Source organism: Pinus tabuliformis, chromosome 9, assembly GCF_031772625.1.
Source record: "Pinus tabuliformis cultivar Carrire ecotype Pingquan chromosome 9, CPIR1, whole genome shotgun sequence".
Lineage (NCBI taxonomy): Eukaryota > Viridiplantae > Streptophyta > Pinopsida > Pinales > Pinaceae > Pinus > Pinus tabuliformis.
Window position 1 is genome coordinate 1,168,076,082 of NC_142307.1, and position 24,935 is coordinate 1,168,101,016.

At 38.5% G+C, this 24,935-nt stretch overlaps 1 protein-coding gene across 1 annotated transcript in view; it reads left to right on the plus strand.

Annotated features, from left to right (window-relative positions):
* The window catches only part of CCT (RNA polymerase II transcription mediator), a 153,843-nt gene extending 146,201 nt beyond the window's left edge, over positions 1 to 7,642 (plus strand). Inside the window, 2 exon segments of the mRNA XM_089440468.1 lie at positions 6,625 to 6,943; positions 7,146 to 7,642. Coding sequence (XP_089296594.1) covers positions 6,625 to 6,943; positions 7,146 to 7,586 — 760 coding nt within the window. The 3' untranslated portion in view covers positions 7,587 to 7,642.
* The last annotated feature ends 17,293 nt before the right edge of the window (positions 7,643 to 24,935 follow it).

The following is a 24,935-nucleotide window of genomic DNA, read 5'->3' on the forward strand; positions in this document are numbered from 1 at the left end:
GCTCAACATATTTAGATACATGATATTGATATGACCATCTAATAATGAACTGTTGAAGATGCATGAGTATGAGAGGGGAAAGTGAGTGGGCATACCTAATTCAATGTAAAGTCAACTGTAGCCGAAAGATGAGAGACTAGGTTTGTGATGACCCAACTCAATACAACAATGAACCCAATAAGATGAAGGGATGTTGAGACCAAACTATGCATTTGCCAAATAAATTTGCTAATGACCTTTTTATCCATTGGATGAGGGAAAAAAGACATACCTTTGTCACACTATGTACCTATTGAGAGAGTGGAACTACTGAACTACTAATTTGATGGAGCACTAGAAGAAGCAACTTGTATAAATATTGAGCATGCAACTGTGATTTGGTCAACTATTGGAAGAATCATCATGAACTTGCTCATCTAGTGAAGAGGGCAGGAAGACATGTCTCTGCCATATTGCAGATCTATTAGGAAAGTGGTATTGAAATGGTTTTGAAGTGGTGTTGGAAGAAACATCTTGTGGTAAAGTGGATATTAGAGCACCCACCTTATATAATATTAGTGGTGGCTTAAGCAAAAATGAGAAGATCCAGCTCCATATTTTCAAAAAGCCTAAAAATTAACAAGGCATGCTCAATTCAGTAGGTATGTGCGTTTTGGATACTTAGCAAAGGTGTAACTAAGAGAATGAAGCTTAGCAGGAAGCTCAAATATAAGATGGAGTGGGTTTCTAAATACATAGCTCCTCACAAAGAGTGGCCATGGCCAAAATATAATATAGGTAGAATAACTAAAAGTGAGAGTTGGCTTGTGGATAACCAACTTGAATGGATGGTTGATCTAGCATAAATAAAGAACTGAGAGCGTTAACATGGGGTTGGCCTCATGCATAACATCCTCCCTAAAGATGTATGGGAGGCCATGAAGAGAAAGCACTAATATAACATAAGGTAAGATTGAATTAAAGTTTCAATTGGATATACCAAGAAACATAAATATTGAATGTATAAAGTGATGAATAATGATTACGATGAGCCTCGTGACAATATACTTATACACGTTGATTAGCCTCAAATTGAGAGGCGTGTCATTTGACCTTTCATTATCTATTATTATTTTATTATGTTTATAACATTGGCTCCTGCTTAAGGAATGCTTTGTCCTCAATGTATAATAAATTGGATTCTCTTTGGTTGAGCATGTTTCCTATTAGTTTTTAAGGCTAGATTGTTCTCTATTGTAGACAATTGGAATTTTGAACTTTTTCAACATTTCCATATTACATTCACCCCATAACATCATATCATTATTAGCAACTATGTAGAGAGAAAAATAACATGAATAATGCAACAAAACATTAAGGAACTACAAAAGAAAATCATGCACAAATAGAGACTAGGGAAAACCCCACAAGGGGGAAAACACCAAGATTTAGGTCAAAGACTAGGGAAAACCCCACAAGGGGGAAAACCCAACCGTATTCTTCTATTAGATATTCATCAAAATGTTTAACTGAGATACAAAGTACAAATATCATGAGACATCAATCACATTAGGCCACCTAAGGCCAACCCAGGTCAGTTCGCAACTTCGTTTGTGAACTGAACAAAACAAGTCCAAGATAGTCACAGTCATATACAATATCACATGTTCCATAGAGACATTGTCACATCTGTTTTCCATCATGTCATTACTGTCATGAAGAGTATGTTATCATCGCGGTCATTGATCATCCATCAAGATCACTGTCATGCAAACAAGGTCACTGTTATACAACCAGGTTACCGCCATACAAGATAACTGCCATGTCATTCATCAAGGTCACTGCCATGCATTTAGATCAATGTCTTGTATCTAAGATTACTGTCATAGACATACAAATCCAAGTCAATGTGATATAGATTCACGTCATTGTTATTGTCATATAAATCCATGACGATGTCATATATATAAAAGTCATCGAAATTGTCATATGCCTCCCAAGTTTTTATCGAGGTGCTAGCCATAGATTCATTTGTGAATTATAGAGATATAATAGCGAACCAACCAGACATAAGAAAGCGATGCAATGCGAGCCATACAATATAATATAAACCACAAAGAAATATATATTGCAAATCATTGTATAGAATGTGACTCGTTGTAATCAAGATGCTAGCTTCCACAAAAAATTATTGTGGTTGTTGTCCACCTAGTTCTTCTTTTTGTAAGGTTGTCCACTTCGGCTTTGAATTCTTGAAATTTTATTAGTACTTCATCCTTGGTTTTCATTAGGTAAACCCAGGTCTTTCGTGAATGATCGATCATCTTTGAATGTGACATAGTATAGATGGCCTCCAAGTGATTTCAGAGTCATAGGGTCACATACATTAGAGTGAATAAGATCCAAGATTTCTTTTGATCATGAAGCACTCCTTCCAAATAGTCTCTTGGTATTCTTACCCAATTCACATCCCTTGTAGACACCTTCATGATCTTCCTTTAGATTTGGGATTCCATCTACTATGGAATTTAAAGTTGGAAGATTTTTGAAATGTAGATGAGCAAACCTTCAATGCGAAAGTTCACATGAACTAATCTCAGTGTGAACTAGGGCTTGGTTTACATGGAGATACTAATCTGTAAAGCCGTCCTTCTCGGATTCCAATAACTTTAGCTTGATCGTTGCTTGAGTCCTTTCCCCAAACAACTACCTTTCCATCAATTGAAGGCTACTCTATCTCCTTTATCTTCTAAACTTGAAATAGAAAGTAAATTTTTGTGCAAACCTGGAACGAATAGAATGCTGTTGAGGTGGATGTTGCTTCCATCCTCGAGTTTTATGGAAGTTGATCCAATGCCCTTCACCGGATAACTTTTGTTGTCTCCAAGTTCCACATAGTAAGCGGATTTTTCTTTTCATAAGGTCTTCAATTGGTTGGAGTGACCAGTCATGTGCCTTAATGCACCACTATCAATTACCCTGATGTCTTCGTCTTGGAATATACCAGAGAGAGCCGAAAAGAGACCTTCATCCCTTTCATTGATTGATGCCTTCCTTGAAGTAAATAAGAGACTCCATGCTTCCTTGATACCTTTCTTGAGATGGCTTGCAATCTTCTTGATGAACTTCTTCATTGTAGAGGAGATCTTCATGATGCCCTTAGAGAACCAAAGCTCCGATACCATTTTGAGAATTCAATAGAGCAATAACTGTTTGTGTTACCTTTTACTTATTAGCTTTGTTTGTTATTATTCCAATGTGCAATGCATCAAACAACTACCAAAACATTAAGAATAATGACACAGTATATAGGCTGCAAGCCAGGGCCAAAACCCCTCCTCTTGAGGGGAATACCTGAAAATCTCTTATCTTTTATATCTTTCAATTGACGAATACCATGACCTAGACTCAAAAAAATACCCTCCAAGATCAAGTCTTCCATGACCTCTTGTTGCAATATCTTCGACCTCCTAGTAGATCCGAAATTCCGCTCCTCAACAACTGTTGCAATTGCTGCTTCTTCTCTTGGAGACTTTGATCTCCCTCTAACAACCATCCTCTTGACTTCGCTTGCGTTGACTTGAGTCCTAGGGCTAGTAAGATGCTCTAAGAGACCTTAGCTTGCCTTCCCTTCTCTCTTGCTTCCAAAATCGAACCTCAAACTATCCCAGCGCAGAAACCCTAACTTCGCACTTCCAGAGTAATAGAGAAAGGCCCAAATGCTTTGAATTTTTCAACCTTCTCTTCTTCTCCCTTTCTTCTCGGACTTCCTTTTCTTCTATCTTCTTCGCATAAGAGATGAGAGAGTGAGTGATTCAAATGGAGGACGAGTTCCTTTTATATATAGGCTTCCTCAAGGGTGGACGTGGCTCTTCATGTAGGCCGACTTGACAACTCATTAGGCCGACTTGATCTTGGAGGTATTTTGATACTTTCAAGACAAAATATTTTTTTCTTTGCAATTTACAATGTGCCCACAGGGTCTTCCAAATATGACAATCACTGTTATACCTAGGACAAACCCTAGATGCACTCAATGGGTGCTTGACCTATAAAATAAAAGAACTTGTGCATGAAATCCTTGCTTCAATAATAATAATAATAATAATAATTTCATTTTCATTTTACATTTACAAGAATACATTTCATACTAATGAAGACCGAACCTAGTTACACATTTTTCACGAGGCATTGTAGTTGGTAAGGATTTTCATATGGGGTAGAAGCTAAGTGAGCTTAATTGTGGAGGAGAACTCCATGGTTAAGCATACCTGAATTGGAGTATTGGGATGAGTGACTTTTTTGGGAAAACTTGGTTATTTGGGCCAAGTCTTGGAAGTGACAATTGAAACCATTTGATTCATTTTTCTGTTTTCAATATCGCATCTTCGCCATTGTGAGCATTTCTTGATTTCGTGAATGCCAAGCAACTAATCAAGCTCATGAAAAATTTGTCATCATAACTAATGTTCATGGTAGATAAGTGATACAGAACGACTTAATGCATTTTAATTTAAAAAATGATATATGATAATGTTGGATTGTAGAGGCCCCACACATGCTTAATTAACAGTATGAAGCCTTGAATCGATATTTGGTAGGATGAAATACTTACAAAGGTTTTGCAAATCATTAGCAAGAGTGTATCTTGCGGCGAAGACTGAGTAGGCCTCAGATCTGTGGAGGACCGAGAGGGCCTGTGGAGGTTGGCAAGGGAGCATCTTGTGGTGGAGAAGGCCGAATAGGCCTCATACTTGTGGAGGGCCGAGAGGGACTGCTGTGGTTGGAAAAAGAGCATCTTGTGGAGGACAAGCCTGAGAGGGCTGAGAGGGCCTGTTAACAGCAAGAGGGTCGAGCGGGATGGTTGACAGCCAAGAGGCTCAAGAGGGCCTGTTGTTGCAAACAGAGCACAGAGACGGGCAGGGGCACAAGACATTGAGAGAGAGATTCTCTCAAATAAGCAAGAGATCTGCATGAGTAATATTGCAGGTTTTCTGTGTGTGAGATAGTCAGTTGTGCTCGGTCCGAGGAAAGAACACAGAGCAGCAAAGGGGATCCAGATTAGCCAGTTCGAGGATGGATGTAGGGCTTGATCTATCTGCTGGATCAGATCCAGGGTAATTGTTGTATATGTAATTTACTCGAGGGCCATTATCCCAGTATTGGAGCCCAAGTAGGTTCTGAGAAGAGTTTAATGAACTGTTGGATGGGCAAAACAAGTGTCTAATACGTTAGTGTGCATGATCTAATTGCTGGTTTTATAAGTTCCGCTGTATAAAATTTATTTCTGGTTAGGCACATCAGTGTGTTTCAGTTAATTAGTTAAAATGATACTGTTACCAAATTTGGGATGTGTGTGTGAACGAGTCTAGTGCCAAAATTCTAACATCTGATGTGAGCAGACCTGAAGTGGACCAATGCTTGGGGATAAGCCAATGCATGCAGAAATGTGTAGTCAATTGGAGCAGATTCATGGAGGTCTGGAAACCAGGTCGATGTAAGCAAAGGACTATGGCAACCTCACCTGAGCAAAAGAAACTAACCTTATTCCTCTCCAAGCTTTGTAATACTGTGAGCAAGATGTGGCTTTAGCCACTTTCAATCTTTGGAAGAGTCATACAGGAAGGGATACTAGATTCTCCAGGCCCTTGCAAAGTGTCACTCCAGAGAAGACAAATGCAGAGCTTCCCTCAACTGGTATGCTTTGTATCATGAAATGTTAGAGATGAATCTTGACACAGAAGATGGAACTACGAGGGAATATTTGTCACAATGAGTTTACACTATAATATAGTCAATGGGGATGAATCTAGACACACAAGATGGAGCTAGGAGGGAATATTTCTCACAATGAGACGCTATGCTATAATTAATGGAGCTCTTCGAACATCATGTGTTAGAAGTGAAGTGATTCTGTAAATTTATTTGAGAGAATTTAGAATCTTGATTTCTGTGTCATGCCTTTGAGAATATACATGCAGAAGTATGTATGTATGTGCCATGCCTATGAGACTATACATGCAGATGAATGCATGTGTGTACATACATGCATTATAGATGTATAAGATATGTTGCATGTTACATATCCTATGTGCATACATAGTTATGCATGTGTGTGCACCCATGCAAGTATGATTTCTCTTCTGCCAAAAAAAGAGAGAAACTTGAAAAGAGGAGGGTTATACTCGTAAAATATATAGGATATTCTTATGCAGAGCTAGAGTAGAAAGTGCTGCTTTTGATTGTACTTGAACAAAATCCAATAGTTGCATCCATCTAAAGAAATTGTGATTTCACAAACCCAGAAATACGTGATTCTGGAAGACTAATGGATTGACTTTGTTCCAAAACTTTAAATTTGTCATCCGAGGTTAAAAGATGACAAAAAATCTGATTGTGAAAATGGGTAAATTAGACTAATGTCCAGGCATTCTGCATATAATAGTAATTTCCAGTTCACGTAAACCTAGTCAAGCAGTGTCTCTTGTGTTCCTTGCATGGAATCTTTTTAAGCTTGTATAATTCCTGTCTATCTTTGCATGCTAAGTTGAAGCACTATACTATTGGGGAATGTCTCACACCTCGCAATGCATATTTATATTGTGTCTTAATGAATATAGCTAAGTACACATTTTACATCAACAGGGATTCACTGGCACGCAACATGAGACAGTCACTTGCTCCAGTATTGCTCCGTCTTTTGGGAACAAGAGTTGTACAAGAAGCTGTGGATCCTTTTAGTATTCGTTTGCAGAAATATCCCCATAGTAAAAAGGAGTATGAATTACATACTGAGATGTCTGCAGCGTCAGCAGCAGGGATGTCCGGGGAAGGTCTCTTTGACAGAATTCTGAGTGTCCTTCATGCTTTACTGAGCAGCACCTGGGCAAGTTGGTTGAAGCCAAAGGTAACCACAAAATCTCCACGTGAGGTCCTTGATCGCGAATTGGCAGAACGAATGCAGGTTTGTTGCAGGCTTATCATAATCATGAAAAGATGTTTTCTCAGGTTCAATTATCACACGTAAATGTCACCAGGTCCTGTGTAATTGGTGTGTGGCTTTTCTTTATACACAGTTAACTGTACTAAATTGTTTGATGCGGTGAAGTAATACTGAAGATATTTATGAACAGCAAATGCTAACATACATGTGTTCCTGTGACCAGGCTGAATTAGACCGAATGCAATTGCCTTCTATGGTTCGTATACGACTGCAAGCAGCCATGCCTCTGCTTCCCCCTCAATCCAGTCCCACAATTTCTTGTGCTCCTAATGTAACTACATCAGCGGCCCCAGTAGCTCAATCGAGCTCTGTAAACTCTGGTAGTTTTTCTTCTGGTCTTGTAGCTATATCCCAAAAAGGTTCTGTCCGAATGGCCAATGCCATTGGAAAATGTAAGTCCACTTTGTATCAGGATCCAGAAATAGAAATTGATCCATGGACATTGCTGGAAGATGGGACAGGTTCAGGAGTGGGTGCAAGTAATGGTGGGGGCGGTGTTAGTGGAGATCATGCCAATTTAAAAGCGTGCTATTGGCTTAAAGGGGCTGTAAGAGTAAGGAGGACAGATCTTACATATGTTGGAGCTGTAGATGACGATACTTGATTCATTGTTGGGCCTCAAGGCTGCCCTAGGCTTTTAATAATACTTAGTTTGCTTCATTTTTTGTCGTTTTGGACTTTTCTTTTGTTTTTGATTACTTGCCTTAATCACTTTACTGGTATGATGCTTGTCTGGATGTATCATTATTTGTTCGCTAATGTGTTTAGGTTTTGATCATGTGAAAAAACCGGTGGCAGGTTCTAATGTACATTTTTCAAAGACAGAAAAATGTGTATAATAATTTATTAGTAAAGGTTAAATTGTGCAAGAACCGTCTGTTAATAACTTGATAACCTTTATCTTTACAGGAACAAATTTATAATCCTTAAGGTGAAAATTCGTAATCAATCATAAATGTGATTCTCAAGCATTGATTTATACTACCACAGTTGAACTTAATTGACGGCTCCATATCCTTGGTATCAGTTTCTTCTGGCACTGATTTTATTCATAACTAATATTAAGATGTTATGCACACCAAGGTGTCCGTTATTCAAATATCAAAATTTCCTTGCATTGGTACTCCATGGTATAAGGTTTTATGAATGTTGTACTAATCCTTCGCTGATGAACCAAATAGCTCAGTGCGCATCCATGCTCCACGAACTATGATACTAAGATCCAATATGCTTAGTCAGTTTGCTTATCATTAGCGATGTAATATCATGCAGCAAAGATGCTATTATCATGATAACACAGCTGAACTGTTTAACGAACATCTCTTCGTCGTATCCTGTCGTCTGCTCATGATTAAATTGGGTAGTCCACTTTTTCACGATTTCAACTGGATGTATCAATATTCATTTTAACCATAATGAAGAAAATGTATCCTGGACAATAAGCATCACTAAGGAAAAACCTTTATAAGGTACTAATAATTGAAAACTACAGTGTTGAGTCAATCGAGTTCCATTCATGAAACTAGGATAATTGTTGTGGCCAATTCTCCCTTCGTCATTAGTTCATTTAAACACTGGATATTCAACTCTGCATAAAAGAGAGGGACTACTTGACAAATAGCTGTCTACCAGGCGGGGATGTCAGTCACTGGGTCCGGTGTCTCAATGTCCTCATAGCCATACATGAGTATTCACTCAGATGGGACAGACTATCAGGGATGACATTCAACTCTTAATATGGGAATACAAAAATTTTATCGAATCTGCCCAGCTGCTGCTTCACCTGATGAATAGGACGTTCAAGACCCAGTTTTCACCTACCTGGGTTCTCCTAAGAAGATCCATCAAAGAAACACCGACGATGACTGTACCGAGATGTAATTCCTGTTGAATTTTTAAGTAGTTCTCTAATCTGATAATTGATTCTTATGATAATCCTTTTAGGTTGATCTTTTCTTATATTTTTATTATGCATCATAAAACAATTACACACAACTACAACAATAAAACATGAAGAGACAGCCACACAAAAAAATTACCATGGGAAAACCCACACAGGGAAAAACCCAGCAATCCTTTCCTTATAGAACCAAGTCAACGAGAGAGACATCCAAGTGAAACACTAGAACTGACCTGGTCCATCCTCCTAGTCAAATCAAAGAACTGCCACAAGAAACTTGCTCACAACTTGTACATCAGTTTTTCATCACAGAGAGACGACTTTTCTGGCCTCAAAAGAATTTTCGCTCGCCTCAGAATCTGCCCTGTGCTGGCTATCTTAGACCTTCAATCTAGCCTCAGGGTAGGCTCTTCTTGCCTCAGATGCAAGTTTCATTCGTGAACAGAACAGATCAAGAAATACCTCAGATGATGCGAGTTCTTTATGCCAGACATTTAATTTCAAAAATTCAAATTTTCGTCTTTTGAAATGAGCACGAAGAACATGCTCAGAAATAAAATAAATATATAAATTTACATTATGAAGATTGGCCATAGTTACAAAATTCAACACTCCTTAATTAGGGAGATATTCATAATGACTTGTCACAATGTTTTCAAGTTGAAAGATTCTATAAGGATCAAGATTACGATAAGCATCATCATCAATATCATAATCACCAATAATCTCAAGCATCTAGGTCAACCCTTTCGACCTATAATAATCATGGCATCCACTCAGTACCTATGGTGCAACATCAATATCAACCAGCCACATGATCTGGTTGGTGCTTCAATCTCATGGTATCCAGACTAGTCCTTGTTCACCATCACACGACTAGTGCACATTGTCCAGGTAACTCCAAACGACGTCAACCCAGGCCAGATGCCAAAACAAGCTCAATCTAAAAAGAGATCTGAGCATGATTTTGGGAGGCTCTTGTTCACTCTAGAAAGAGATTTGAGCGACCTCTAGAATTATTCTCCAACCAAGGCCTAACCAACACAGGGAGAATATCGTCTGTCGAACCATTCTTCAAACCAAGGTCAAAGTGACATGGAGAATCTTTTCTACCAGATCATTCTCCAACCAGTGTCAAAGTGACATTAGAAGAATGTTAGTTCGCCAAACCATTCTTCCTAATCAGTTCTATGTACTTGACATAGGGATAACCTCCCTAATCAGGTCAAAGTACATGACACAAAAATGAAGAAGTGAATGGTGCTATATAATCTATCAAACCATTCTCTCTAATTTCGGTCAGTGTACTTGACACAAGGATAAATTATATCCATGATGCATTCTGCACAAGTGTAAGCTTGTCTTAGATGGTACACACTTCCATTTAGAAAGAGGCTTTGTTAGCATATCAGCTATTTGCTCATTAGTGGAGATATACTCCAGCTTTATTGCTCCCTTCTGCACCATGTCTGTCATCATGGTTTTTGCCTGGACTTGTTGAAAACATGTAATCAGTCCATCATCAACGAATATGAGGTCAACTTTCTGAGGTCATAATAGGGCTTTCTGGTTGTTTCCTTTGGAGGCAGTGTTTTCTCTACAACTGCTTCCTTTGACACGAGTCCTTAAGCTTTCGCCAGAGATAAATCATATAGGATCATCCTCGATCCATTCAACCAAGCCCAAAGTACAAAGCCTTTTTCAATCATGTGGTTTCTTTTCACGCTCTTCCAAAACCAAAGGCAACTCTTGCAACTGAAGCAAGCGTCTTGACATGATCCTCCCTCTTTCTGGGAGAACCTTCTCAAATCTTGCTTCCATGTTGTCATCTGTTGTTGAATGCTAGATCTTGACTTCTCTTTGGCACAATCAAGGCATCTTCAAACAACCTCTTGAACTTGTGTCTTATGTGGTGCGATATCTTCAAGTAGAAATTCTAGAAAGTCTTAATGCTTTGCTTCATTCTTCCGCTTCTTCCATTTGTTGCCAAAGTCTAGGCATCCTTGCCATTGACCTACAATCCTCACTAGGAGGTCATGGAAGAATGATTATGACCAAGCAAATGATGAGTTCCCTCTTCATTTTTAGTCTCCGTGCTTCCATCTTGCAACTTCATCATTCTTTTCTTCAACATCAACATGATGTCATACCTTTTTGGCGTGGATTAAAGATTTTAATTTTAGCAGAAACATTGATCCAATCTTGGGGTTTTTCTTATTCCGTCTTTATTGATTGCTAGGCTTTGTAAAGCCTAGATGTTGAAATGTGTAAAACCCTACAATTTCTCTATTTTCGAGATTTTCAATTCTCTCAAACACTTGCACTTCTTGCAAGTCAATTAGATTCATACAATTCCCATGACCAAGGTCTACAGATTACTCATTTTTCTTTAAGTTTGCCTAGTCTAGAACAAGCTTACTCCAACAAGATGAGCTATAAGAGATAAATCCTTTACCAAGCATAGAGACCTGGATAGCGCATTTTGGTTTCATTCATGTTTGACCTTCTGAAAGAAACAAGTACTAATCTAAAAGCCTCCTTACTAGGAGGTTGAACACCAACAAGTATCTCTCTAATATCATTGGCTTAATTGTATAGATATTGAGTATAGACCACAACTTATTCAAGGAGCTTATTACAAGATTTCTTTCCCTTCGGATAGTAAGATACAATATGTCATTATTGACTTGCTTGAGGCCGAGTTGGCTTGGCTCTGCGATACAATGTAAAACGCCTAGGCTCCAATGTTCCAAAGCATGTGAGAGGACCACATGTCTTCGTAGAACAATGCAGCCATTTCTCCTTATTTTGATACCAAACCATGGTACTTATTCAAGAACATTGTCAAAGGAGTTTGATATCGAAAAGTAATTTGATGGTACATACCTTTCAAGATGGTAGACTTACTACTTCTCTCGTTTCTTTGAGTGTCTTAGTCCACATACTTGTTTTCACAACAAACTTTTTGATTTCCTTGTATATATCGGTCCTCATATTTGATTTGACCATCACTAACATGAAAGCATTGTCATTTACTATTTAGATAGTGAGAACCATGAGAGCACATTCACACTTGTAAATGTTATAATGATATTAAAAATGAAGAGGTAAAATGTTACCTATCTTTTTTAAAGACAAAAGCTTCTTCAAGTTTCTTTAGGCTTCTTCCTCCAAAGAGATAAAGCTTAGATCCTTGTGATGCATCTCGACCTAGATCACATGTTTTTGATTTGGTTGAATTCTTTGGCAAACTTGTCACTTCCATACTTCAAAGGTTAGATGGATAGATCTCGTGAAAATTATATTGCTCGCTTAGAAAGGTTTCTCAGAACGAATCACAAGAACAAGTTTTGAATCAGAACAAATTGTAGATATCTCTTTAATTGAACTTGTGAACCTTTAGCCTTTATCTTTAATAGAGATTTCCCCTTTTCGACCTTACTGTAGTGAACTTTTGAGGCTATTTTTCCCTCTGTAACTTAATATATTCTTTGAGAATTCAGATGAAGATTCTCGACTTACTGATTAAGACTTCTTTTATTGGTTTTTGGCCCGAGGATAATTCTGTGATTGTTCGACCTCTTAGACCTTCTGAGGCTCCTTTCTTCTGAAGTTGATCTCTTTGATGATTATGACCTTTTCAAGGTCTAGGGATTTAATCTCCAGTTAGGGCTTCGAACTTAATCTAATTTCTTAGTGTTTATGACTTCTTCGATCAACAATTTTAAACTGATTTAGTGGATTAGATCCTTCTTTAGCGCTGGTCTTTCATGCCCTAGCTCTGATACCATGCTGAATTTTTAAGTAGTTCTCTAATATGATGATTGATTCTTATGATAATCCTTTTAGGTTGATCTTTTCTTATATTTATTATGCATAATAAGTTAATTACACAGAGAACTACAATAGTATAACATGAAGAGACAACCAAACAAGAAATTTATCCTAGGAAAACTGACATGGTGGAACACTCAACAATCCTTTCATTATAGAACCAAGTCAACGAGAGAGACATCAAAGTCAAACACTAGAATTTACCTAGTCCATCCTCCTAGTCAAATCAAACCACTGGGCCAAGAAACTCGCTTCGCAACTAGTTCATCACAAAGAGATGACTTCATTGGCCTTAGAAAATTTCGTTGACCTCAGAATCTACCCTTTGCTTGCCTCATAATTTTCCCTTTTTTGGCTTACCTCAAACCTTCGATCTAGCCTCAAACTAGGTTCTTCTTGCCTCAGATGCAAGCTTCCTTCATGAACACAATAGATCAAGAAATACCTTTGATGATGCTAGTTCTTTATTGCCTTTGTCACGTGCCAAAACATAAAGTATGTTGCACATCATAAGCTTGTTCTTGCCTTAGAATTCAAACTACTTGAATAGAACGAATTGTCTTGGAGGGAGGTCGAGTGCTTCATTTATATAGAAATCTAGTCATTCGAATAGTTGCGCCTTACACTAGCGTAGACTTGACTAGGAGGAGGTCGACTAGGATTCAACAGTGCCAAAACGTTTAATTTTTAAAGTCCAAATTTTCATCTTTTGAAATGAGCATGAAGAACATGCTCACAATTAAAATAAATATAAAAAATTACATTATGAAGACCGACTATAGCTATAAAATTCAACAATTCCCCTACCTAACTAGGGGCTTAAGAGGATGTTTCTTTCTTCACTACTTCATTTGGATGATATAGAAAACACTGTAATGGTGTTGTGATTGCATCATCAAAATTATTGCATTCCTTGTGCACCACAGAGCCATGCGAACAATTAATGGGAGAGCTTCATGATCAACTTGTTATCTTCTCACGAGAACATAATGTCCTCCTCTACATTATTACCAAAACATGTGCCCACCTCGCCATTTTACATTATTGTTGTAGTGCAACACACTTCTAAAGAAAAATGAACACCCAACAAGCATATGGGGGATAAAGGGCTCAATGACCTCCTCCAGATTATTGCCAACACAGAGTACCACCTCACCAATTTATGTTATTGTTGTAGTTCAACACACTTTATAGAAAAATGATGCCCAACAAGCATAGACGAGATAGTTTCAAAGGCACTTTTACACATGGTTTACATCCTAGAATGATCATTTTATTAAGATGCCACATGTAAAGGCCTTGTTGGATAATTCCATTCATAGAAAGAGCTTTATGAGGATCCTTGATTCCTCATACCTTATTCCACCACCATTGAATGATGGGGCATGGCGATCAATAAACATCATCGAGCACCCTAATAACATAGTGAGACATCACAATAGGTTTTTTCACCATGCCAATTAGACCTCTTCAAGGATTAAAAATTTGGGTGTTGCTTGTTAAAAATGGCATCCCACTCACATCATGATCCATTAAGCCTATGCTAGCCGCCTTCATCGACCTACCTCTCTAGAATTTATGACATCCATCAATATTGCATTTTCCATCGCTGTTATATTGAAAATTTAAAAGTGAGCAAACCTTTAGAAAGTATCTCCAGTGCCGATACTTGGGTCAACACCAAGATGGATATGGAAACTCTTATCCACCTTCTTATGCAACATTTAAGGCTATAACAGTTGGTATACAAGCCATCAGATTTGAAACTAATTCAAATTTTATGGGCTGTATATTGCCTACCACAACATTAAATGCTTTGTAGCAGGGTGGATATTGGTTGCTAGATGGATATTAGTCTCATTGCCAACTTTGCCATAGCTGTCACATTAAAATTCCTTAATTAAGTGAGCAGACCCTTAGAAACTATCTCTAGCACTGATACATGGGTCAACATCAAGATGGATATTAGTCCAATTTGTCAACTTTCCATGCGGGTTAGTTTCCTACACGTAGAAATTCTAGAACTAGTGCTCTCCATAGAATGTAGGTATTTGAACATTTTGAGTTTGAATTTTGAATTCGTTTTGTTGGATATGTTTTGCATAATGCCTCTCATAGCTCTTCTCCAGTGATCAACTTCGACTAAGATAAACAATCGCAATGTACAAATCTAAATTTCAAGTATGCAATTTTTTCAGGGACGTGTCTAATTTTGAGATGGCTGAAATTGATTTGAGATTTGAGGACAAGTTGGTGGATGCATCGAACTTCATCCCTTGGAAGGTGAGGGTTACATTAATTTTGATGGATAATGTCATATGGGAGTTTGTTGATATCAAACTCGCTCTGCGTACAAAGGTTAGACTACTCACTGCTCATAAACAAAAGGACATGAAAGCCAGGATAATTATCTTGGATTTGATGAAGGATCATGTGTTTATTCACCTATCCAAGAAAAAAACAAGGGAGATGTGGGAAGTTTTGACAAAGCTTTATCAGAGTGCTAACGCCAATAGGGAGTTAGTATTGAGAGAAAAGCTCAGAAGCCATCAAGATGACCAAATCAGAAATTGCGACCAACTTTCTCACCAAGATCACTCATGTACGTGATGAGTTGGTACCAATTGTGTAGGCTATGACAAATGAAGAGATGGTGATGATGGTCCCAAACAATTTCACCAAGCCATGCACTACATTTGTCAAGGGCATTGTTGCATGAGAGACGCTTCTAATGTTTGACATGTTATAAGATGATTTCATCTAGGGGAATATTTATGAGGATCTCTAACACAGACAAAAGGGTGATGATGAGAACTTTGCCTTTGCCAGGTGTTGGAAAACCAAGTGCAATATAGTCTAGTCACTTAATTTCTCTTCTCGATAATACTTGTGAATATTAGATGTCTTCTCATCACTGCTTTTGTCTTCTTCATCAAGTAATCATACAATTATTCAAAAATAAAAATCACAAAGACTTAAGAGACACCATAGATTAGGTGAGAGGCCAGGGCAAAACCCACAAGGGGAAAACCCAACAATCATTTCCTTATAGAATTAGATCAAAATGAGAGATATCCAAGCCAAGACCAAGACCATATTTCCACCAAGATATCAAGTCAAACCCTCCTCCAAGTCACCTCCAAAGTTAAAGTCAATGCTTAGTCAAACTGCTCCAAATTTAGTCAAACTTAAGAATTTTAGTCTTACAACTAGGGTTGAATTTTGGCCCTTTACCATAGAAATTAGACCTTTCACATGTGCGAGCTACATAAGTCAAAATTTTGTTCAATGAGGGAGTATTCTTTCCAGTTTTTGACTTGTCTCCTCTCTCCTTCGACTCGTCGTCTTCTACTTCTTTGTTGGCTTCATATGTACTTCTTGTTGGTCGAATGAATGAACTCCAAGTAGGTAGAAGTATCTCTTATATATAGTTGTCCAAGAGGGTCGAATAGGTGCCACTTGGAGGGCTAGGCCGACTTGTCCAAGGAGGATCGACTTGGTTATCTTGTGGGCTTATGACTCAACAAAATATTCAAATTCTTTTTCTTGTAAATATCCAAATGGGACACGACTCAAATAAATTTTCTTTTGACTCTAAGCATGAAGAAAATGTTTTGACAAAAATAAATATAATAAGTATAACAAATACATCAATGATAAAATTACATTATGAAGACCAAACCTAGTTACAATTCCAACATGATGTAGGCAATAAATGTCAAAGGGAAGGTGAACAAGAATGTATGTGGAGAGATGAATTCATTGATTAGGAAGAAGGCTTGAGCAAAATAAAATGTTTTTCATATCACAAGATTGGGCACTATGCCTCAATCTAGTTACCCACCAAAATGGGTAACCTTATAGGATAACATTTTTTGCTACCTTGGACAACCAACTGTTGAAGTTTCTAAGTCTAACAGTTAGAAACCCTCCATGTACTTTCTGATTTATTCCTTCCTACTTGTTCTAATTAATTAACAAGTTATTTACCATGCAAACACTGAAAATAAACACAAGTACATGATCAACACATTACAGATCATCCATTGAAGGAAATAGAAACAAGCACACAAATGACACTGTTATTTTTGGACTAATGTCCCCGGAAAAACCCAATGCGGGAAAACCTGTGCAACGATTTGAGGGTTTGATTTATTAAGCAGTTTTAGAATACAATTTGGGTGCCAAATCTGGCTCACCCAACATAGAAAAATCTCAGCAGTAATACCTCTCCTTCGGAGATAGATGCTCCAGCTGAAACCAATAGTCCGGCGACTCCTCAGCGCCAGGTTTCCCCACGAAAAACCCCAACATCGGCCTCTGGGGACTGTGTCAGCCTCTTCTATGCTTTTTGTTGGCTTTCCCGGCAATTCTCACTGTTCTCGGTAGTTTCAACTTCTGCTCTTTGCGTCAGCTTTCCCGGCAGTTCCGGCTTCTTCCCTTTGCGTCAGCTTTCACGGCAGTTCTGACTTCTTTTTTCACTGCCCCTCAACTGCAACTCAAAATCACTCTCTCAACTTTCTCAGCAAACCCAGCGCCAGAAAGTCGAAATCTTGATCTGTTGGTGTGTCCTCCAAGTGACCCTCAAGCTTCCTCTTATACTTTTCTCGTTGAAAAATCAATGACCGAGATTAAGTCCCTAATCAACGACTAAGATTAGATGTGGCTTGATTCATGAATTTTGGACCATTGTAACACACTGTCCCAATTATTTTAATATCTCACAAACTGTTTACAATCTGCCCAAACCCTTTCTGGGTATTGGAGATCTCATGTGCCTTAACCTCTCTACCAAATTTTGTGGCTAGAGCACATGCGATGCTACCCCAAATCAACACCAACTAGTTAGCAACCCTACCCACTTGCTCATTGATTATGATATGCCAATCTCATCTGCTATCTGCACCAATCATAGAGCACTCACCATCTAGCATTCCTCTTGGATGAAGGTGGGTTACCATTCAACATTTACTTTAATCATTCCGCAATCATGTGCTTTTACTTAATGTTTTTGGCATTTATTATGGATAAAGGGGTGATTTGGATGTTCAAATGATCTTGACTATATACTTGTTCTCTCACCATACGACGGGGGTTAAATTTTACCCCTAGTTTAGTGGGACCTCCCTTAAGGCCTTAGGGTTATAGGAGGGGCACTACTTGGGAAACTTGGATTAAAGTAATGTGTCCATTTTCCCTTTTCCATATTTAACCATTTACATGTCACATTGTTCCCTTTGATATCATCGCCTTTCTTCGTGCTTAACTATTATTGAATCACTAGGATTCAACACTCTTATCCACATCCTTGAGTCGGGCTAGGAAACATTTCTCTAGAGGTTGATGTAGCTAAATTAATGAAAATACGTAAGATGGTCATAGTGAAAGAAGAAAAAAAGTCACAATGCAAAAGATGGTTGGGACATAATTTAGCACATTGGAAAAAGCCTAGCATGAGCTCTACCCCCTCTCGTTAGCCATCACTTGTTTCCTGAGCACTTAATTCTCCTTCCATCAAAAGAAACCCTTGCATGTCCCAACCCAAATGAGTGAGGAGCCATCCCATCTTAAGGGGTGAAACACATGTTACATCATAAAGAGCAAGCTTTAATCCTTGAGCTATGCACCAATTAAAAGGATTATTGAAAAGAAGTAAAAGTCATAGTATAGGGGTTGAAAATGCAGGCCAAGAGGGGTAAGTCATGTCTCCATGATTCCACCTTCCATTACATATATACATTCAGGATGTGGACTCTCATTATCCAGTCCACTGTACATGTCACTTGGCCATAAAGTCCTTTCCCCCCATTGCCACATACTTTCATAAACACATATGGATTGATTGACCTTGGAAATACCACCTCCCCTTTGGGGATATAAGCACCTAATATGGTTGACTACTTAGCCATTCAAGGTAGGGAACACTTTTACAGGATTTGTTCTAGTTAGATATTTGAAGGTGATCTTGGTTTGAAGTATTGTTATGCCCTTGAGTGTGGTGCCCTTGATCTTCGTCTCTAATGAATGGTTGCTTTCACTTGGGTTCGAGATGGTTTTTCCAGGTGGTCTAGAGTAGTTAATTCCTTGAGGGCACCCTACCCCCCATGATGCGCATACCATATTACACTCCCAAAGAGCTTGATGATTTGGTAGATGCAACATTGTCCATTTATAGCAGAGTGTTGGACACTTTGATGACTTGAGCAATGGGTGGATATCCTAGATCACTCCCAGATGGAAGAACATTGATCTTCTCTTGCATGACATGGAGGATTTTTGGATGATGTACCAATGGACCTAGCATGCCACCAAGTTTCCCTTGACAGTGCTTGATGGGCATGCCTTGATCCATAACCTAGATGAGGATGTCCATACCCCATGATGATTGAGGAGGTCTTATTGCACATGATGGAGCCCCAATTCTAGAGAGAGAGGGCACCACGTTGTCTACTTGGAACCCATGGGGATGCTGCATGGGAAACCAACAACTGGATTTTGGACAAATGGAGCTGCTTTGAGGATTTTTCCTCACATGGAGGGTGATCATGATGTTTGGAGACCTTTGTAGCCCTTCCATTGAATTGATGGAGGATTTGGGGCTCTAGAAAGGCATGCCATCATCCCTTTTTGAAGCTTACAACTCACACGTGTGGGTTTATTTTGGCATATTTTGTTGTTGAGCTAGTGGGTTGGATTGTAATCTAATTTTTGTTTATGTATACTCAAAGATCAAACTTGTGTAGTTGATTTTAGTCATTAATTAGAGTTGATACAAATCAGATAAGTAACATATCACCTTTACCATTTTTTCATCATTACATTTGTGGAATTCGACCTTTCTACAAGATATTTAACCTAAACCTACTCTTTGTACTTCACTACTTGTGGAGATGTGATCTTATGTGGATTGGAGATTAGTTTTTGTTGTAAAGACGTCATTTTGGGATTGAAAAAAGGCATTCTCTCAGATATATTGTGAGTATTTTTGTTGAATAACTTTTATGACTATGCATGTAATGGAATATTGCTAGCATTTCTATTTTCCTTTTCTAAATGCATATATTTACATGAAATTCTTGGTAATTATTGCATGATTAATATTACATCCTTGAACTATCTAGATAACCTCCTAGAGAGCCTTTTTCTAGTGAATTTCTCCCCTCATAAAATGATAGCTACGGTTAGGAAGTGAAAACTAGGGTTTTCTCCCTTCCTCCCTCCAAATATTTGATATTTCGATGGTTAAATTTCCCAGGACTCCATCACCAAGGCAGGAAAAAGGCACTGGCAACCCGCTTAATGATAACAAAACTTTAAAACTTTATCTTTTCCTTCTTTTTCCATTTTTGTCTCTTCAAGGTAAGCTATTAGGGTTACAATTAAGGAAAAATTCACCTATGGATTGAAGTATTGCAACATTGAAGTTGATTTGGCAGTCTCCCCCCTTGTTATACCTCACAAACTCAAAATCTAGCATATTGCATGGTAAAAGTGCCTCATAAGGGCCAACGTCATGAACCTCAGGTAATTTAAGGTCTTACAAAACCCTACTTCTATACAAGGATTCATCTTAGTGATATTTGAAGGTTTGTCACCCCATTAATTGATCATATTTTTTAAGGCAAACCTTTTCCTTGTGCTTGTATGGCTAGATGTATTGATATGGAGTTATATCTTGAAACCCTAGGCTTAAAATCCTATTTCCTAGACTTCTTCATAGGTGTGTTGTTCCTTATTACCAAAAATTGTTCGTGGTTCCAAGTGAAAAGCTCCTTGATCAAGCATCTAAACATAATCTTGATCTTATCAACCTAGAATACTTGTAGGTGATCTATACTTGGAAGCCTCCCATGTGGTGAAATTCCATGAAAAAACAGGAGGTGGATTGCTAAGGTGACAATGAATCCACTTGTTTGGTTATTTCCTTGTGACACATCTCACAAGACCTACTAGATTTTGAGGCAACATTTATGGTATCATTGTTGGTGTTTGCCTCCACCATAAAAGAGAGCACTTCATGGATCTCCGACACCATTCATTGATTGCTCGTGTTCCACCTTTTGGATGAGGACGATGCACCTGAATCAACATGCCCAACTGTATTCACACTTGTACCATACACTTGGCAGACATTCCAAGGCCCAGATGAGGATGTGTTTCACCATGGGAGACAAAAGGAGGGCTTATGTCATCATTCTATCCCTTACAAATGGTTTACAAACATTATCAATCCACTTGAAGACCCATGAGGATGTCATTATGCCCCCACACCCACTTGAAGACACCACATGTGACTTGCTTGATATCAAGGGGCCAACCTCTTGGGAACTATGTTTGGAGCCTTTATCTCAACTTGGAAAACTTTGGACTCCATTAGGCCTTCTTAATGGCCCAACAACTCATCATGCTTACTATTTAGCCTTCTTGAGAGGCTTATACTTCTATTTTGGAGCTATCTTGGTGGGCTTGTCACTAAGTCATATCATTGTTTTACATTATTTTATTATTTGGGGCTAAATTAGGCTATTCTGTTAAACACACACATGGCAGTAGCAGAATATAAAGATAAGCAGGAGAGTACATCTATTATTTGACAATGATACACATTTATAGTACATTCGTGTGACCGTTGGGTTACACATCCCAAGGTCTCTTGGACTCTCATCGCTGTTCACATTCTACACCAACCCATAGAGGATTAGGTGTCCAACATTCCCCCCCTTAATCCAAAGGGTTATGTATGAGTCCAATAAGAGAGCTGTAATACAAAATGTGCAAAAATGCATGGCAGCACTAGGCTGAATGTGTTCTTTGAAATGTTGGTATAAAGGGCGGTGGTTTAAGGATGACCACCAACACTGGAATGCTTAGTGCAGTTCTCAGAACTCTTCCAAGTTTGGCATGAATCGCAGGTCTTCTGCTAGAGGAAGTGCTCTTGATGTTTTGAAGAGGGAAACCTTCAACCATGAAAGGGAGGTCTCACCCCGCATAAAAGGGAGAACCTCAACCTGAAAAGGGAAGTCTCAACTTGTGATGGTTTAAGGATGACCAACAACTTTATAATGCTTAATGCAATTCCTGGAACTCTTCCAAAACTGGCAAGATGTTGAAGTCTTATTCTAGAGGAAGTGTCCTCAATTCTTTGAAGAGGTGTCACAAACTGAAGGCATGCTCAGGGGCAACTTTGTCTCTGGATGCAACTCTGAATCTGGTGTGGCAGGTTGTGGCTCAGGCTTGCTTGATGTGGCTTTGAAGCTTGTAGATGACCATCAATCCCCCCCTGTCAGATACAAGGTGAGAAGATGAAGAAATCTCAACTGCAAGACTGTTCAATACTCGAGAACAAGTTCTAACATAAGACTGGAATATCTTCTTGGCCGTTGATGCCCATTTCCAAGAAGCGATCCATCGAAGATGAATCTTTGTTCTTGCAAGAGGTTTGTTTTTGAAGCACCTGTTTGAAGAATCACTGGTTTTATGACAATTCTTACATGGATGAAGATCAGAACAATGATCTTTCAAATGGACAACTCGGTCATAGTGTTAACATTTCACAATTTGTTGTTGTGGAAGAGGGATAGGGTCTGGAACAACTGGAGGTAAATTGTCATGAAGGAATCCAACACTCTGAAACTAGATGGGCTTTGAGTAGTTTGGAATATGAAAGGACATCTCCTTATCATATCCAAGACCTGTTATATGCTTGTTGTGGACAAGATCTTCCCAAGGTCTGATGATGGGCTTGGAAAGTGCAAACTGCACTTCTGCATCTACATGTACAACTGTTGCTTCATTGGGTACTAAATCTGAATGAACTTCAACAATATTGACTTGCTGTTGATGGGTGGCTGTCTCAATGTTCTGAACAAAAACACGTTCAAAATGATGTCTATTTTGATGTAGCTCTTCTTGCTGGAATTGAGATTCGAGCTGCAAAAAGTCAATTTTCTCATGTGCATTTTGCAGACAAATTTTAATATCAGAAAGTGTATCAGACCTAATTTTTACCATTCCATCAACAGTGGAATGAATTAGGATATTTAACAACTCTAATGTATCATCAATTCTAGCCATTGTCTCACAAAGAAATGAAGGCTCAACAATCTTAGTGGACATTGTAGCAAGGCTAGACAAACCCCAACTATTGGAGATTTAAAAAATGAATACCAGTTATTTGACAAGACTGAAAGTCAATTGAAGGCTACCCAGACCGCTCTACTGAACAATACATGAATGAGTCACACGCATATCAATTTTCCTTCTTGAAAGGATCCCAAACTCATCCATACATTCAATGCCAATTGCAGTGTAGATCCTCACTCCACAAATTCCCCCCAGACTTTCAATGCCAATGACAATGCAGGGAAACACATAAAAAATTGTGTAACATCAACATGCTTCGAGAGGCAACAGATAGTACCATGATTTCAAGAATGGACACCTAAGAAGATAGCGAAGGCTAGACTTGTGAGGGAGAAAGCATTTGGCACAACTAAGGATCAGATGTTATACATAGAACAGTGTGCAAATTCAAGGGCAGTGAGAGTTTTATTCGTGGTGGAAACAAAATGATGATGGAAGAGACAAAGCGAAGCCTTCATGATGCACTTTGTGTTGCCCGGAACTTGATTCGTGATAGTTCAATCATATATGGTGGTGGATCTTTAGAAATTTCATGTTCACATGTTGTATAAGCTACCGCTGATAAGATTTCTGGAGTGGAGCAGTATGCAGTTCAGGCATTTGCAGATGCTCTAGATGTGATGGCAAGAGTCAAGCTATGGTGGCACAAATTGATGCCCTCAATCGAATTGTAATTTAGTTTGACCAGCAACCACAACGTGGATGAGCTCCTCGAATGCGAATTTGAAACGAGAAACAACAATGGATTTGATATCAATCTTTTGTCCTCTTCATCTTGTGTGAGTCTCTCTGCTCTCTACGCCGTTGCGAAGCTGTTCTGTGGTGCTTCTGATTCTCTAGACTCAGGAAACCGTTTTTATAAGAGAATTTAGCTCATCATGGGAAAGGAGAAAACCCATATCAAATTGACAAGCGTGTGACTGAACGCTTTGAGAAAGAAGTTGTTGAGATGAACAAGAGGTCATTCAAGTATGCTTGGGTTCTTGACAAGCTCAAGGCTGAACGTGAACGTGGTATCGCAATTGATATTGCACTATGGAAGTTTGAGACAACTAAATTCTACTGGACTGTGATTGATTCCCCTGGCCATCGTGATTTTATCAAGAACATGATTACTGGAACATCTCAGGCTGATTGTGCAGTTCTGATCAAGCTATGGTGGCACTCGCAAACCAAGTTTGAATCTCGCCTCTCTTCGACAGCTTAACACGGAACCCTTTGAGTTCATGTTGAAGAAATCTCACGGTTATGACACAAATGGTGCAAATGGTATGCCCTTTACCTCATCCTCGTCCATGCTTCATTCACCATTGTGGAATTTAAGACAACGCCAAATTGTTTTGTATTCCCTTTGACCTTCAAATTGAGGATGCTAGTAGGAACATAGACGTTATGGAAAGGATTGTAGAAATGCAAATCATAAGAAACTCAGACATGCAGAGAAACTCAGATATGCAGACCTAGGGCTTCGATAACATGTTAAACACAGACATGGCAGCAACATAATATTAAAGATAAGCAGGAGAGTACATCTATTATTTGACAATGATATACATATATAGTACATTCGTGTGACCGTTGGGTTTCACATCCCAAGGTCTCTTGGACTCTCATGGCTGTTCACATTCTACACCAACCCATAGATGATTAGGTGTCCAACATATTCAAATGCCCTTTTGGATTGTATAAATAGATGAGAGGTTCATTCAATCCTCCCATCATCACTTGGATTTGATCATCTTCTCTTCTTGAGATTTTCACATTCCCTTTTGGAGGATGAGTTTGGTTGCATGGATGAGTTTTGATGTTTGGTTACTATCTCTTGATCTTGGAGCTTCAAATTATGTCTTGAATAGATGATTGGATATACTCATTATACATGTAAATGCTCCTTTTCATGTTTATCTTTACATTTATCTTGTCACATGAATAATGTATGAGATTTTCACTCTCTAAATCTGAAACTGCCCTGAATTAATGTGAAATTATGAAATTTTGGACCTTTTTAGGTGTTGCGTATATTACATATGTCTTGTATGGTGAATGAATGTTCCAAGAAGTATACAAATTTAATAT